Source organism: Kogia breviceps, chromosome 8, assembly GCF_026419965.1.
Source record: "Kogia breviceps isolate mKogBre1 chromosome 8, mKogBre1 haplotype 1, whole genome shotgun sequence".
NCBI lineage: Eukaryota > Metazoa > Chordata > Mammalia > Artiodactyla > Physeteridae > Kogia > Kogia breviceps.
Window position 1 is genome coordinate 6,996,526 of NC_081317.1, and position 17,060 is coordinate 7,013,585.

A 17,060-nucleotide genomic window follows, 5' to 3' on the forward strand; every position below is an offset into this window, starting at 1 on the left:
CCGCACAGATGGGGATGTGGAGGGCACAGGAGGAAAGGGGCCTGCCCAGTTTGACAAAGGGGATGGCTGAGCTGGGCAAAGGACCCGAGACTACTGGCTCCCACGCCAGCACCCTTCCCTCCCTCCCAGCAAAGCTCAGGGGGGCCCAAACCTTAGGCCTCAGCCAGCAGAGAACGTGCTGGCTGTGGGATCCTGGTGGGGCCCACACCGGATGTGGAACAGGGGCTGCGTCCAGCTCATGTCCGGTAGCTGCCTCCGAGGAGCTTCCGGCTTCGCGGGGCAGGCAGAGGAGCAGAGTTCATTATCTTCTAGGTGCCCGATAAATGGTCACGCCACAAACCAGTCCATGGGGCTGAGCGGGCCTCAGAGAGCTGAGGGAAGGGTCCCCCCATGACGTGGAGACCTCCAGAGGCTACTTTCTGTTATAGATTTATTTGATATTTGAACCGAGTCTACAAGTTCAGACCCACGTGTAACAGATTGCTTCATGGTTGTCAGAGGCTAGTGTGCATTGTTTCTGAGGATTACATCCAATGACACGACGCAGAAAACACAAATGGACAAGTGGACATAATCATTAAGACGAGACGCTAAAACGTGCCTTAATGTCCATGTGATCGATCTAAGGTGGGGACCCTTCTAAAGTGGGGACCCCGGTGACTGATCTAAAGTGAGCCGGCTTCCCGCCACCAGGCGCTGAGTGGGCTGCGCGTGCCAGGCACCTGGGACAGAAACTGGAACCAGAACCTGGGGAGCCCGCCCGCCCCGGTAGCAACCTCCTCACCCGCGGCCCCGCCTCCAAGTGTCCGTTGTGAAGGACCAGGTGGTGACAGGACTGACGTCAGCGGCTGAGGCCAGTAGTAGCACTGGGCAAACACACGAGCGTGAGGTGGGAAAACAGAGTCCAGGTGAGGGGGCTCCTCTGGGCTCCTTAACACCGCGACAAGGGATGGGGGGGGATGGAGCACCGTTCATCCAGGGGATTAGCCAACCTGAGTCCCCTCCCTTCTTGGAAGCTCCGGAACATTCCCTTCGGCCAACAGTCACAGAAATGAGATCCTGCCAAGATACATGGAGGAGAAAGAAAACAAGACACCAAAGACAAGACAAAACAATCCCCGCCCCAGGCGGGGAGAGGAACTACAGACTCCTGGACCAAGGTCACAGCAGATTCGGAAGACATCCTGCAGCCTGCACCCCGGGGGAAGGAAACACAATTCAGTGTCTTGCTGCTCTCCTCTAGGGGAACTGCTGTCCCATCCTGAGACCCCCAACTCACTGGCCTTTAGTGTTTTTTTTTGTTTTTTTTTTTTAGTTTTTTCTTTTTAATACCCAAACCATCAATTTTCAAAGCTTAAAAAAAATTGTTTACTTAAAAAAAAAAACCTAAACTGCTGCGGCAAACCCCAGGCGTGGCCTCTCCACCTGGTGGCCTGCTTTCCCACGGGGCCGTGCCACCAGAGCCCAGCCTGACACCTCTGGGGTGACCGTCTCACAGCTGGTTCACCCTGGACCGCTCTAAGGCTGGGTGGGCCCTAAATGGTTTTGAAACCACCAAAAAAAGGAAAAGGGAAACACAGCCCACCCTTCCTCAGACACCCCCCCATTGGAACTGAACTTTCTTGGGAATGTTTAAGTTATCTGGAGGGAGGGGGTGGGAGGCGGAGAAAATAAATACCAAGACCTAAGTAGGTGTCCCTGGCCCTCTAGTGTCAGCTCAGCCTCTGGGGCGGAGATGGCCTCCAGGGAGGAGGCCCTGATTGTCCAAATACTGTGCTCAGAGATGGACTACATACAGGTCTCTGATCTCCCCCGCAGGCGCCTGCCCCGCGGGGCATGAGTCTCGAGGAGAAGGGGGCCAGCCCCTCAGGGGTGGTCCTGCGGGCCCGGCTCCTGCCCCGCCCCCACTGAGAGGCCCAGCTGGGCGTCAGGCAGGGGCTCCCGGGCTCCTGGGCCTGTGGCCTCCCCAGAGGCCCCGCTGCTGGCTGTTCTGGGCGGCCGTGTTCTGCTCAGCGCCCGTGGGCACTCAGGCCTGCTCCTTGTCAGCCCTCCAGAGCCGCTCCTTCACCTCGGGGGGCAGAGTGTTGAACAGGTCCTCCTCCACCACCAGGCCACTGCGCTTGAGCAGCGGGCACTCGCCCAGCTCCACGGGCAGGCACTCCAGCCGGTTGCCCCGCAGCTCGATCTGGGTCAGGCTGGTCAGCTCGCCCACCCGTGAGGGCAGTGACTGCAGGGTGTTGTTGCCCAGGTGCAGGGCCCGCAGCTTCCGGCACTGGAAGAGCTCCGGCGGCAGCGCCTCGATCTACAGGGAAGGAGCAGAGGGCGAAGTGAGGCGGGCGGGTGCACCTCGGACCTGGGCCTCTGAGCTTCCCTGCCCTGGGTACCAGCACCTTCTCTGATGCCCACTTCAGCTACCCCAGGCCCCAGGGACCAGCACAGTCTGGGCCCAAGTCTGGCTAACTTTCCCCTGTTCTTTAGGTCTCAGCTCTGCGGTCACTTCCTCCAGGAAGCCTCCCTGACCTCCTGGTAACCTGTGGCACCCATGTCCCCCTGACAGCACTGATCCCTTCCGTGGTGAAACTGCTTGATCTCCTGTCGCGGAGAAAATTCCATAGCCTTAATTGCTGCTGAGAATTGGGGAGAGCTCACCAATCACTTCCCCTTCCTGGGCCTCAGTTTCCTTACCTGTCACGTCACAGGCTGATGGTGGGTGCGGGGAATTAGCGTTGGCCATTCAGAGCCCCCTCCTTCTGATTTTGCAAAATTTGAATAATGGGCAACACCCACATGCCACTTACTACAGGGCGGGTTCGCTCTGAGCGCTGATGCTATTAACTCACTGAACCCTCAGAACTACCTCTAAGTACTTTGTAAACACTCTTGCCATTTTACAGATGGGATAACTGAGGCCCTGAAGGAGCCAGCTTGCCTAGAGGTTCATAGCTGGAGAGAGGTGGAGCCCAGATTCGAACCTGGCTCAACAGTCCGTGCTCTAACTATCCACACTGTTGATGGTGCAGCCTGGGTGGGGACCTGCCGTGACTCTTTGCCCCACGGGAAGAACCCCATAAAAGCCAGCTTCCTCCCCGCCCTTCTGTGAGCAATCAGCTAGAAACACGAGCTCTTACTGAGCTTATTTCTCCTACAACCACCTCCTTCACATACGGTGGGCAGGAGGGACCCTTCCAGCAGGGCAGGAGCCAAGGGACTTGGGCCCGAGCCCATGTGAGGGTGACGGGGCGCTTGCTCTGTCACTGTCCCCATTTTCCCGCTGAGAGGGCAGAGGCCATGCCATGAGGGACACTGTGACTGTTTTAAAGGGGACTCCTGACCTGGGGCTCCAACATGGCCCAGTGGTCAGGAACGGGGCAGAGGTGGCTTCCGGGTCAGCAGGGCCATGAAGGTGAGAGGGCAGATGGGAAGTGGGTTCTGGCAGGACGGAGGGGCCAGAGCCTCCCAGAGACCCCACTGTGGCCGACACTGGCCTCCTCCGGTGACACAGACAGTGGCCAGGGAGCGGGAGAGGCTGGACCAGCAGGCGGCAGAGCTGGGGCTCACATCGGAGCTCTCCCCCTGACACGTCCCCTCCCCGGAGCACCCTCCAGCCCAGCAGCGAGCTCCTTCCAGGCGCGTGGAGAGAAAAGAAGGTGCCTTCGGTGGCTCAGTGCCCCACCCGGGCCACTCCTGTCCTTCCTCATGAGGTGCGCTCGTGCGCGCTGAAGGTGTGAAGTCGTTTCCCGTCACCCCGATCCCGCCCTCTCCCACCTCCTCAGGGACCTCAACGGCTCCCCCATCAGCACTGGCTCCCCCTCAAGTCCACCTGGTCTTTGAAAACAAGACAAGCCTCCCAGGAGCCTCTCCAGGCTGCCCAACAAACCGTCTGGAAAGACGCCGTCTCTCTCCTTGGCCCGCCGGGATCTGGCTTCTGCCACGGCCCACCCTGGAAACTACCTGGCCAGAGCCACCAACGGCCACTCCTAATCCACCGCACGTGCACCTGTTCTCCTTTCACCCGCCTCCCCCGCGGGCTGAGTGCCCACCCGCTGCTGCCTGGCCCTGCTCTTCGCCGTCCGTCCCACAGGCTCGAGCCAGACTCCCCTTCCCTCCGTCCCTTCCCCCGTGACCTCACCGAGGACCCATCTTCACCCAGAAGCCTAGGGGGATGACTCCTTGAGCTTCAGGCTGACTCAGCCTGGTCCCTTGGATGCCCCAATATGGGACCTACGTTCTCCTCTCTGAAAACCTGTGCCTTGTCCCACACCTGGCCTCAACGACCCTCCAGCTACCCAGGCAGCCACGTGAGAAACCTCGAGTCGCGTCGGACCTCTCTCTCCCCACATCCAATCCTGCCCGTGTCCTGTGGATTCCACCCCCGAAGTCTCCCCCACACCCGTCCGTCTCGCCATCCCCCGCAGCCTTTGCCAGTCCGGGCCTCGCCCTCGCCTGATAGCTGCCCACGGGCTTTCTATCAGCTCTTGACCACTCACCTAGCCCCACCCCCAATACCCTCGAGTTGCAGCAGGGGCGAGCTCTCTGAATTCCAAGGCAGCATATTCCTTCGTCGCTCAGTCAATGGGGGGAATTTGGTGAACAGTTTGCTCACATCAGGCACTGGACGAAAGAGCCAAGGTCCTTGTTGTCAGAGGGTCGAGGGAAGGGACGTGAGACAGATGATCTGAAACCAAGTGGAACAGGATGCTCCTCCAGCCCTGGCCTCGGGGGGAAAGTCCAAATTCCAGGGGGCTCAGCTCACCGTTCCTCCCCCTGGGCGCTCAGTTCCCTGTGGACAGAGCCTCCTAGACTCTCCCTTTCCTCTTCACCTGGCTAACTCCCCCCTGTCCTGCAGGGCCAGGTGAGATGTCCGCTCCTCCAGGAGGCCCGCCTGCCCTGGGCTGAGTCCGGGCTGAGGCCACTGCTCTGTGCCCCAGCCTAGTCTCGTCCACTGTGCTAACTGCTGGTTGCCTGTCTTTCCCTGAGAGGCGAGCTCAGGATGGGCAGCCGGGGCCTTGCTAGTTCCTAGGTCCCCAGCTCCATGCTCCACACTAGGACTAGGAGCGCTCAAAAAACATTCACCAAGTCAATGAACCAATGAATAACCAAACCAGTGGACGCCCGCTCATCGAGGTATTCCTTAACAGGAGTTTAAACCTAAGAAAACAGAGGCCGAGGGCCTGGGCCGGGCCACACTCGCCCCCGCCTGTCCGCTCACACACAGCCCATGGCCCGGGGTGGCTCACAAGGAACCGCCAGGCCCAGAGGGAGGAAGGGAGGGGGGCTCCTGCCTAAAAGGAGGAGCCTGACTGGGACTGGCCCCAGTGAACTTTTCTCCCTACAAAGGCCTCTGGCATTCCAGCGGGCGGGGACAGGACATGATTAAGCACTGTGCTGAACTGGGTGTCAGAGGGTCTCCTTCCTCGGGACAGCGCGCCTGGCCCCAGCTCTTCCCGAGGGGTGACCTCAGCCAACAGGCATGACCTGGCAGCCATGCCTGGGGTGAGGAGCTGGGCGTGGGACAGGTCGGGAATCGCACCCTCCACCCTCCACCGGCTGGGAAGGCCCATCAAGACCTGGTGCCCACACAGCTCCCGGGATACAGCGGACACCACGAGGGGTCCTTGGGATGCCCAAGGCAGCCCCGAATCCAGGGGCAATCTGGCCCCGCACTGTGCTCTGGGGAAGCCACTTGGTCCCCCTCGACGTGCTAAAGGAGGTGTGTGTTTGTCCTATGCTCCCCAAATGGGGCTTCTCCCCAGGAGGCCAATTTTCCTGACCGGTGGGCCTGTCCCAGGCCCTGGAGGCGGATTCTCCAGAGTGAAGCAGGCTGGGATCTGACCTTCACCTCTGTACGTTCTCACACATGCACACAGGTATAACTTGAGGGAGGGAAAAAGGATTTGTCAAAATCTCTGTGGTTGGTTGGGGCTTCCCTGGTGGCGCAGTGGTTGAGAGTCCGCCTGCCGATGCAGGGGACATGGGTTCGTGCCCCGGTCCGGGAGGATCCCACGTGCCGCGGAGCGGCTGGGCCCGTGAGCCATGGCCGCTAAGCCTGCGCGTCCGGAGCCTGCGCTCCGCAACAGGAGAGGCCACAACAGTGAGAGGCCCACGTACCGCAAAAAAAAAAAAAAAAAAAAAAAAAAAAATCTCTGTGGTTTACAGGGAGAGAGGCTTAGGGAAGACGGGAGGGGTTCTGGTGGTCAGAGGTCTGGGGTTCCTGGACTCTCCAATCTGGGTGATGCTGGAGAAGGCACGTCCTTTCCTAGAACGGGGCATTTCAGGGGCTGCCCGCCTCCAGGCTGCTGGAGAGAGCTGCTGCCGGGAGGACTCACAGGATGCCAGGAGCAGGGTGCCCAGCGCAGGGTGGACACAGAGCAGGGGCTCCATAAACCCACGGGGCGGCTTCATACTGCTGCCGGCAACGGAGGCGCAGAGGTGCTGGCTCCCTCAGCGTCCCAGCCCCCGGCCACGGGCTTCCATCACCCCCAGCCTCACCGCGAGAGTGTCCACCCTGATACCGCCCTCCTCACTGCAAGAGGGTTTCCACTCGGAGCAGGAACAAACCGGGAAGACGTTCTTTCCAATAAACCCCCCTGCAGGGCCGCAGAAGGGGTGGGCAGGGCAGGGGGAGGTCCCCCCAGCAGCTGTGGCTTTGTTTCCACGGCAGAGGCCAGGCCACAAGGCCACAGGACCACCTGCCCTCAACCCCCCCGCCCCGCCTGCTTCCGCGGAGGGCCCTTTGCGTGGGGGGCTTGTCCAGACAGGCAGGGGCTGGTGCACAGGAGCCGCCAGAGGTCTCGATAGTCTCCCGGGCGGGGCCTCCAGTACCACGGGCCCACGACGGTTTGCACAATTTCCTCACCAGAAAGGCAAGTGGTAACAAACCAGCCCCAGCTAAGCCCGACTCTGCCCTCTGCCACCCTCAAAACGCAGAGGGCAAAGGGTGTGAGTGGCTCTGGGAGTGGCACCGGTCGCCCACGAAGTGTCCGTCCCTGTGGGCCCATCCTGGGCTCCAAATCTGGTCCAGGACAAGCTGAGAAAGATACTGCAAGCTCCAGGCTAAGTCCCACCTCCCACGACCGACCGAGCTCTGAGAGAGCAGGGCAGGCCGCGGACCTCCCGCCCCGCGCGTATCACTGCCTTCGAGGAACCCGCCCAAGGCCACCTCGGGGACAGGCCCCGCCTGACCACACCATCCCTCCTGGCAGGTGCAGAGACGGGCCCCCAACCCCACAGATTCTGATTCAGCAGGAGGTCTGGCCCGGGGCCTGGGAATGTGTATCTTCAACCAGCTCCCCCCCCCCCAGGGGGTCCTGGGAACCACAGCCGAAGACTCCCCACTCAGGAGCACCCCCGCCACGGGCCACTCACCCGGTTGGCCGTGACGGCCAGGTTCTGGAGGTTCTGCAGGAGGCCGATGTCAGCGGGGAGGAAGGTCAGGTTGTTGTGGCTGAGGTCCAGGTAGCGCAGCTTGCGGCAGTAGAAGAGCTGGGTGGGGATCTTCTCGATCTTGTTGCGGTTCAGGTAGAGGCGCTCGAGGTTGGTGAGGTTGCCGATCTGGACGGGGATGTAGGCGATGTGGTTGTACCACAGCTTAAGGCAGGTGAGGCGGTGCAGGTGCTGGAAGCTGATGATCTCCTCGATGGTCTTGAGGTTGTTGTCCTTGAGGTCGATCTCCTGCAGGTTGTGGAGGCTGAAGATGGAGTGGGGGATCCGCTCCAGGTCGCAGCGGACCAGCTCCAGCTCTGTCAGGTTGGCCATCTTCTTGAGGCTGTTGAGGACGACGAGCTTGGTGCCCTCGTTGTTGACGGCCAGCTTCTGCAGGTGCGCGCCCACGTCCGTGACCACCTGCGGCAGCTTGCTCAGGTTGCTCTTGAGCCGCAGCACCTTGAGCCGCTTGAGCTCGCGCAGCCCGTCGATGACGATGTAGCGGTTGTTCTCCGCGCTCAGGTTGCCCGTCAGGTGCAGCTCCTCCAGCGTCTTCAGGCTGTAGATCCACAGCGGGATCTCCTTGATGTCCGTGAACTTGACGTGCAGCGCCCGCAGGTTCTCGCGCAGGAAGGCCAGGGCGGGCGCCTCAATCTTGGCGGCCGTGTGGTACAGCCACAGCTCCTTGAGGCCCGTGAGCTGCGCGATGCTGGGCGGGATGGTCACGTCGGGGATCAGCTCCAGCTTCAGCACCTCCAGCTCCACCAGGTCGAACACGGTGTCGGGGATACCGCTGAGCATGAACAGGTGCAGCTCCAGCTTGTCCTGCGCGTTCTTGGTGAGCCGCTGCCGCAGTTTGTCCAGCGTCCACTCGTTGTTGAGGTTCAGCTGCCGCAGCTTGTTCTCACTCACCTCCGACAGGAAGACGGCAAAGCGCTTGGAGTAGAGCGGGTCGTACTGGTCGATGAGGTGCAGCATGAAGGCAAAGTCGTTCTTGACGTCGGGGATGTCGCTGTAGCTGCTCTCCTCGCGGATGGACTCAAACGAGTACTTCTTGAGGGAGCGCCGGAGCATCCACCAGAGCGTGTACATGCAGATGAGGCCATAGAAGATGACCAGGCTGATGTAGAAGGACGCCAGGATCTTGAAGAGCGTGGCCAGGGGGTGGGCGCACCGGTACGTGCGGTAGCCCGTCAGGCTCTCGATGTCCACGGTGCAGTCCACGTCGAACTTGATGTTGTGCACGTAGTAGACGGTGTAGCAGATGATGAGGATGAACTTGATCACCTTGATGATGGTCTGCCGCATGTAGAGACGGTACACGATGTCCCCCTCCTCCACGTGGGTCCGGAACTTCTTCACCTTCTCGAACAGCGCCTTGGCCTGCTCCCCCTCCTTCTTGTCCAGCACGCCCGTCTCCGAGCGGTCCACGATGCCCTGCTCGATCCGAGACTTGGTTCGCTGCAGCATGGGCACGGTGGCCTCCACGTCCTCGCTGACCGTCGACGACTTCTTGTCCATGGAGCCGTTCATCTTGCTGAAGGCCGGCTTGGGGTCGCTCTCCTCCACCACCGTCTCCGACAGGGCTCGCGTGGTCCACGGCGAGTCGAAGCACTTGAGCAGGATGGACACAAAATGCTCCAGCTTCGAGCTGGTGCGAGGGAACTTGAACCAGAAGTTGCTGCAGGCCAGGAAGATAAGTGTGTGCAGAAGCACCAGGTAGGGGAAGTACTTGGCGAACCAGTGCAGGCGGTTCTCGTAGCACACGGCGTCCACATAGTTGTACTGGTGCCTGTCCAGGTCATACTTGATGCCCGTGGGGCCAGCGTCGGGGCTCGGCAAGATGGTGGAGTTGGGGTAGCGGGGCTCTGGGCCGGGGGCCGCCCAGCCCCGGAATGAGTCGTTGCAGGAGTCCCTGGTGACCCACTTACACGGCAGGCAGATCATCTTGTCCTGGGTGACCTGCAGCGTGCCGCCAAAAACCGCGATCATCAGCATGACGATGGAGATGTAGTCGGTGAACACGTCCCACCACGGCTTCAGGATCCGGTACGCTGGCTGCGTGTCCGCAAAGTAGCGGAGCTCTGTCACCGGAATCATGGTTCAACCTGAAAGGGACCCACGGGAGGGGGGTTACTGCAGGGTGGCCTGGCTTTCTGAAACCCGGGGGTCAGAGGCAGGAGACGGTGGAAAATTCTACCTCGGGTCTAGCTGTGAGTCACACTAGCTGGGCAACACTCGTGGGTCAGCCCACGGATCGGCCTCGGCCCAGAAACCGTATGTTCACCAAGTGGCTGGGAAACCACCAGAGGGAAGGCAGGCAGCCTCCCCGTTCCATAGACAGGAAGGCTGAGCACTGAGGTCCAGGTCACGCTGACAGACTGTGAAAGCAGCCTCCCAGGGACCCCCATGTTTCAGCGGGAGCATTCCTGAATTCCTGCCTAGACCCCATGCTGTTCATGATCAGACCAACCAGAGGGGCTAGTTGAAAACTTCCAGTTCGCTCGGAACCAGCTGCCACGAAGCTGCACCAGCGGTCCGAAGAGATTTATTCCAAGTGTGAGAAAAGCCAAATGCAGAAGAGGGGGCTTAGTACGAACTCTTTTTTTTTTTTTTGGCTGTGCCGCGCAGTATGTGGGATCTTAGTTCCCCGTCCAGGGATCAAACCAGTGCCCCCTGCAGTGGAATCCCAGATTCCTAAACAGTGGGCTGCTGGGGAAGTCCCCTAAATACCTGTGTTTCGATAAATGTTTCTGTTGGGAGAGGTACAAGGGTGCCCAGGTTATGGGATGGGGCCACGTTATTTTGATTATTTATAATATTAATAGTGACAATGGTAACAAACACTTCATAAAACAGGGCTTCCCTGCAAACACCAGATGCTTCCCATCTCATCTTCCTCGGGCATGCCGGGACGGGTGAGGACAGGAGGAAAGCAAACCTAGACCCCTTGAGGGAACAGGGGTGCTCAACAGAGAACATGTGCCAGGCACCGGGCTGGTCCTTACCATGGAATCCTCCTAGTGGGGTCCCTTTGACATCCAGATGCAGGGTCTATCTTTGGCCCCATTTCACAGATGGGATGACTGAGGCTCAGAGGAGAAGTCACCTGCCCAACGTCACTCTACTACTCAGGGCCAGAGCTGAGATCCCACCCAGGCCTGTCCCTCCACCTCCCCACTTGGATCCTCACCACTGCACAGGCTCGCTGTCCACCTGCCCAAGGCCCCACACAGGGCAGGGCCGGGCCAAGAGATGGAGTCCAGGAGTTCAGCTTCCCTGCCCCCCCCACCCCGGGTTCCCAGAGCTCAGGTCACCGCAGGGCCAGCAGACACCACCACCACCACCTGCCCTGAGCCGGCGGCTCCAGCCAGGGGTCAGCCCTCCTGATGGGGCCGGGACTCACAGGCCAGGGTGAGAGCCTGCCCCACAGGAAGGCCCGGGCCCTCTGATGACCAGCTGGTCCCTCACACCACCCACACTCCTGGGCAAGCAGCCATCCAGGGGAGGGCCTGCTGAATCACGCAGCCGGCCCCCAGCTGAAAGACACCCCGACACTCCTCCCTCCCTTCCCGGCTCCCCGAGTCCACACCCAGGCAGGCATCCAAAGACTGGGGACCGGAAGGTAGGAGGGGCCAGGACAGAGGGCCCAAGAATGTGCAAGAGCCCGCCCCTGGAGAGTCCAGGATGAGACTGCCAGGGCAGGATGCCAGACGCTGGGGGTGGGGGCAGCTGATGACCACGCAGGATGTGGTTGCAACCTCACTGTTTCGGGGGAGCGGGTGTGTCGCTTACTGGAGAACACCCAGCCTCTCCCGGCGAGGAGCTGTCTCCCGGCCCCTGCCGTCCTGGGGCTTTGCTTATGTTGTCGCCTTCCTAACTCCTTCTGGGTCTGAGGTGGGAACTGTCCACAGCTCCATCACAGGTGAGGGACCTTGAGGCTCCAAGAGGTAGGAGACAGTCCCATCCACCGAGCGTGTCTGGCCCCTCCCGCCCCCCAAACACCTGTCCCAAAGCACCCTGTAAGCTCTCCGTTCAGCCCCTGGCCCGTTCCTCTATGGGTAATAAAGGTGGCCAATAAAAGGCCCCTGCCTCAGGCGGCTCTTGGGCCGGTGTGAGCATGTGGCGAGGGGTGGGAGAGACAGAGGAGCGTTCAAATAACTAGACTCGAGTAGGGCAGGGGGCAGCCGTGGCTCTGGCAGAAGAGATGGATGCCACCTCCCTACCGAGAAGGGCTTCGTGCAGGGGACGGTCCTGTGCTGGTCCCCGAGGCTGCCAGTGCCTCCTCAGCCCAGGCCTGCGCCCATTCCACTGTGCCGAGGAGGCCTCAGAGGTTCAGAGGGGCAGAGCCAGGGGCCCGGGTCACACAGCTTAGAAGGGCAGGCCCGGCCTCGTGTGGGGGACCTGTCTGGGAGGGGTCACCCTTTAGCTGCACCGTGTTTCTGCCTCACCTCTGCCACCAACTCGCTGTGGGACTCTGGACAAGTCACTGCCCCTCTCTGATGGCATTTTCGGGGAAATCTGGAAAGAAGGTGTAGGTGCCAAAGCCCAGGCTTTAGTCCCCAGGGTGCCAGGGACCGTGCCTTCCCCACGACTGTCCCCCAAGAGGAGACGGCCAGGTGGTCGGGGCAGCCCCTCTGGAGTGGAGGTGATGGGCGGGGGGCGGCGGGGGGGGGGGAGCAGCCAAAAGCATGTGACCTGTGTGCAGGCCGGGGCTCTGCTGCTGCCTTGGCCTCGGGCAGGGTCCTCCCTGCCTCTCAGCCTCAGGTTCTTCACAAATGCCAGGGGCAGGTTCCTCGCAGGGCTTCCCGGAAGAGCCCAGGGGACTCCGTGCTTCTAAAGCACTTAGGACAGAGTAGTAGGGCAGCCTGCAGTTTGCACTGGTGTCATCAATCTTCAACCTTTCCTCCAGATGCTGCTGGAGGACAAGGGTCTACCGCACACAGCAGGTGCTCAATAAAGGTATCAAGAGAGCACCTGAGGAGGGATGGGGACGAAGTGGGGCGGGGAAGGGCGGGGCCTGGGTGGTGGGCGGGGCCACAGCTTCAGATGGGCGGGGCAAAGGAGGAAGCTGAGGCAGCTTTGGGCCCCCTCCCAGTTCCTGCCCAACCCTGAGGGTCCTGGGGGGAACAGCTCCCGTTCTGAGAATGAGGGCCCAGCCCAGAATCCTCAGGAGCCCAAGAGGTGCACACTGTTTTGGCACCCTTTCTTTTTTTCTCACAACAGTTTTATTGTGGTAAAATACACAAAATATAAAATTTACAATTTTAACCATTTTTAGTGTTTTAACCATAACAGTTCAGTGGCATTACGTATGTTCACTTTGTTGCACAACCATCAAGAACCATCCATCTCCAGAATTCTTTTCATCTTGCGAAATTGAAACTCTGTCCCCACTGAACACGACTCCCCATCCCCACCTCCCCAGCCCCTGGCAACCACCATTTTCCTTTCTATCTCTATGAATTTGACCCCTCTAGGTACCTCATGTAAGTAGAATTGTACAATATTTGTCTTTTTGTGACTGGCTTCTCTCACTTAATATGATGTACTACTCAAGGTTCACCTATGTCTTAGCAGGTGCCAGAATTTCCTTCCTTTTCCAGGCTGAATAATATTCCCCATGCCCATTTTATAGATATGGAAACTGAGGCTTGGGGAGAGAAGTCACCTGCCCAACTTCACACTGCCTGCCAGGGATTAGAGGCCACCTTCAAACCCAGTTCTGGGGTGGAGTGCTGACAAGTAGCACTTCCAGGAAGCCGTTCAGATGGAGCAGATCCCAGCTGACAGCTGCCCCAGGGCACACCTGGGGGTGGTCAGGAAAGCACCATAAGGGAAAAGGGGCCCTTTTTCCTAGTTACGGAAAGTTCCCTTTCCAGGAAGTTTCCTGTAGTCGGTGCATTCATCCCTTCCCTGCACTGGGGCCCCCGGTCCTCCGCAGCCAGGACTGCCCCTAGCAGAGGTGTGCAACAGCTTCTCTCCTGGGGCCTCAGTTTCCCCATCAGGAAGGGAACAGAGAATCTGTCATGGATGTGCCCACATTTTGTATAAGGTGGTCAAGGTACCAAGGGGCACGTGATCCAGGCCTCCGCCCACCCTGACACCTCCCTTCCCACTGGCACCACCGCAGACACTCCCTGGTCCTGGCAGTCCCTGCCTACAGCTGGCAGGGAGGGAGAGGTGCCTGCAGCAGCCGAGACTTGGTTACCCATCCATAAAATGCAAATGTAACAGGTGCCCTGCCAAGCTCTCAGGACTATCAGGAAGTCACAGGAGTGAGGTTTCCCCGACAGCCTGTGGGGGGATCTCAGGCAGGTGGAGAGCAAGGAAGAACGGTGATGGGAGCCTGGAGGGAGAGGGCCGGCCGGGCCAGCCTGGGCCCTGCCACTCAGCAATGGAGTGACGCTGGGCAGATGACGTCACCTCTCTATGCCTCAGTTCCCCCATCTGTGGAATGAGGCGAAGACAGACGCAGACCTGGCCCCCGACCGCAATCCTGACTTCAACAGGCAGTCGATGGGTAGATGAAAAGAGTGCAGAACCTGAGCACGAAGGAAGGAAACGGAAGGAGGAAAAGCACCCAAGACGCCTGCCCTGATACCTGGCAAAGGGGCAGAGTTAGGTGGGGCCAGGCACAGGGGAGGTGGGCAGAAAGCAGATCCTGGTCCCTTAAAGAAGCCTCTAGAATACAACAGGGCTTTTTCAGCAGAATAAAGGAGCTCTGTATGTAATGCCATTTCGGAAAAAAGCAAGCTTCAGAATAGAAATAAATGCAATCCCATGCTGATAAACCCTGACCAATTTGGGGCACGGCTCCCTCTTAGAGTGGGAATAGGAGGCAGGATGAAAGGAAACTGGAATTTTTTACCAGCATGCCTTACCTTTGTGAAAAGTAGTACAGAATTAAAAGAAAAAAATAAGCTCTCAGGTGGAGAGTTCAGGTGTTCTTTTGTGGCTCTCAGAGGGCAATCTCGGGAGGGTGATGGGGAGTCGGGTCAGATCAGATCTCTGCCCCAAGAGATGGAGAATTTGGAGAGGACCCTGAGTAGAGGGCAAAGATTACAGGGTTGAAATCGAGTGGCTGAGAAAGACAAAAAGGCCCCGTGCCCTGCTGTCCTCTGAGCTCCAGTCCAGCTAACCCTCCTTCTTCCAGAACAGATGCATTGTTTAAAGCTACAGACTGTGCCCTCCTGGAGCTCAGGGCTTGCCCCCCACCAGGGAGGTGGGGTTCACCCTGGCTGTACCAGGTAAAGCTCATGGGCAAGAGACCACCAAGGGGTGGGGATGGGGGTAGACTGGGAGCCCCACAGGACGGGGACCGCTCCAGATTCATCCCAGTCTCCGTGCGGGGCCCGGAAAACCGAAGGTGGAGTAAAGGTTTGCTGAACTGGGCTGAGCCAGGAGGGAGAGGAAGTAGGAGGGAGGTTGGCAATTGTCAGGGAAAGACTCTAGGACAAAGGTTGAGTCACAGGAACGTTCATCACGGCGTTATTTATACCCCAGGAAAATTGGAAACAATCTAGATGCCTGTTACTGGGTGATTAGTTAAACACCTATTAAATGATCAGATGATAGAATACTATGAAATAATGAAAACATGTTAGAGCAAAAACACTTGAAGACATGACAAAATATGTTAAATGCAGAAAGTAGGTAACAAAACTGTGATAGTTAATAAGCCTCCTGCAATAACTTAGGCGTATATTTGAAAAATGTTGATGGTGAGATTAGCCTGCTGTTTATAATCTTTTTTCACCCCAAACTTACCTCTATTTTCTATTATAAGCATATGTTACTCAGATAATTAAGAAAAAAGATTTTTAAAAAATCAAGATTCGGGCTTCCCTGGTGGCACAGTGGTTGAGAGTCCGCCTGCCGATGCAGGGGACACGGGTTCGTGCCCCGGTCCGGGAGGATCCCACATGCAGCGGAGTGGCTGGGCCCGTGAGTCATGGCCGCTGAGCCTGCGCGTCCGGAGCCTGTGCTCCGCAAGGGGAGAGGCCACAACAGTGAGAAGCCCGCGTACCGCAAAAAAAAAAAAAAAAAAAAAAAAAAAATCAAGATTCCAGGGCTTCCCTGGTGGCGCAGTGGTTGAGAGTCCGCCTGCCGATGCAGGGGACGTGGGTTCGTGCCCCGGTCCGGGAAGATCCCACATGGCACGGAGCGGCTGGGCCCGTGAGCCATGGCCGCTGCGCCTGCGCGTCCGGAGCCTGTGCTCCGCAACTGGAGAGGCCACAACAGTGAGAGGCCCGCATACCGCAAAAAAAAAAAAAAAAAAAATCAAGATTCCAAAGGATCAAGAATAGCTAAAGACTAACGTGGGAGGAGACTTACTATAACGCTCTGGGAATTCAGCCAGTGTGGTGCTGATATAGGGATGGATGGATGGACCAGAGGACTGGAAGAGTGAGCCTAGAAACAGACCCCGAAATTTCTGGAAACTTAGACATGACAGTGTTGGCTATGCAGGTTCGGGGGAGAAAATGGGTGTCCATGAAAGGAGCTGGCTTAGTTACTCATATGAAAAAAGCATAGCCCCATCTACCTCCTTACAGGAAAATAAATTCCAATGAGTTAAAGACCTAAAGTAAAACTTGAAAATGTTTAAAGAAAAATCTAAGAGACCATCACAATGTCTTTAAGACAGGGAAGAATTTCTTATCACAAAGAATATAAATCCTTACAGGAAGAGATTGATCTATTGATCACATTAAAGTTAAAATGCATGCACATCAAAGGACATAATAATAAACAAATGAAAAGAACCCACAGACCTGGAGGAGAAATTTGCAATAGGTACAACTACCAAAGGATTAATATCCAGAACAAATATAGAACTGCTACAAATATATGAAAAAGACAATCCAACAGGAAAAAAATGGCAAAACATACAGCTAGAAAATTTATGGGAGAAAAATACAAAAGGAAATTCATGGATGAAACAATTCTTAATCTCATTACTAATCAGGGAATGCAAATTAAGACAGTCACATGCCATTTCGCTCACGTGCGATTGGCAAAAATGCTGAATTCTTAAATGAGGAGATAGAATGTATGTATGCATCCTCCAATGGAGCAATTTCACTCCTAGGTAAAGATCTTAGAGAGTCACTTTACACATACGCATGAAGCCACAGACAATGATCACTCCGGAGTTGTTCTTAATAGCAAAATATCAACAACCTAGATGTCCATCAACAGGAGAAAATATAAATTGCTCTAAGCATCCGGTGAAATGCTAAAGCACTATAGTGAGTGAACTTTAGCTACACGTATCAACATGGACAGACCCCAAAACAATGCTGAACCCAACAACAAGCTATAGAATAATACATACCTTATATAAGGTTTTCTGTAATGTACATATCCAAGTGTAGTGAAGGTATAAACACATACATGGGGGCTTCCCTGGTGGTGCAGTGGTTAAGAATCCACCTGCCAATGCAGGGGACATGGGTTCGAGCTCCGGTCCGGGAAGATCCCGCATGTCGCGGAGCAACTAAGCCCATGTGCCACAGCTACTGAGCCTGCGCTCCAGAGCCTGCGAGCCACAACTACTGAGCCTGTGTGCCACAACTACTGAAGCCCTCGCGCCTAGAGTCCGTGCTCCGCAACCAGAGAAGCCAACCGCAATA

At 57.5% G+C, this 17,060-nt stretch overlaps 1 protein-coding gene across 2 annotated transcripts in view; it reads right to left on the reverse strand.

Moving 5' to 3' along the window:
- Positions 1 to 413: 413 nt before the first annotated feature.
- Positions 414 to 17,060, reverse strand: part of LRRC8A (leucine rich repeat containing 8 VRAC subunit A) — a 28,508-nt gene continuing 11,861 nt past the window's right edge. For both annotated transcript variants that reach the window (XM_059072569.2, XM_067040577.1), the window contains exons 3-4: positions 7,366 to 9,530; positions 414 to 2,302 (exon numbers count right to left, since the gene is read on the reverse strand). In XM_059072569.2, the coding sequence (XP_058928552.1) occupies positions 2,027 to 2,302; positions 7,366 to 9,522 (2,433 nt within the window). In that variant the 5' untranslated portion in view covers positions 9,523 to 9,530 and the 3' untranslated portion in view covers positions 414 to 2,026. The remainder of the gene's footprint in view (positions 2,303 to 7,365; positions 9,531 to 17,060) is intronic.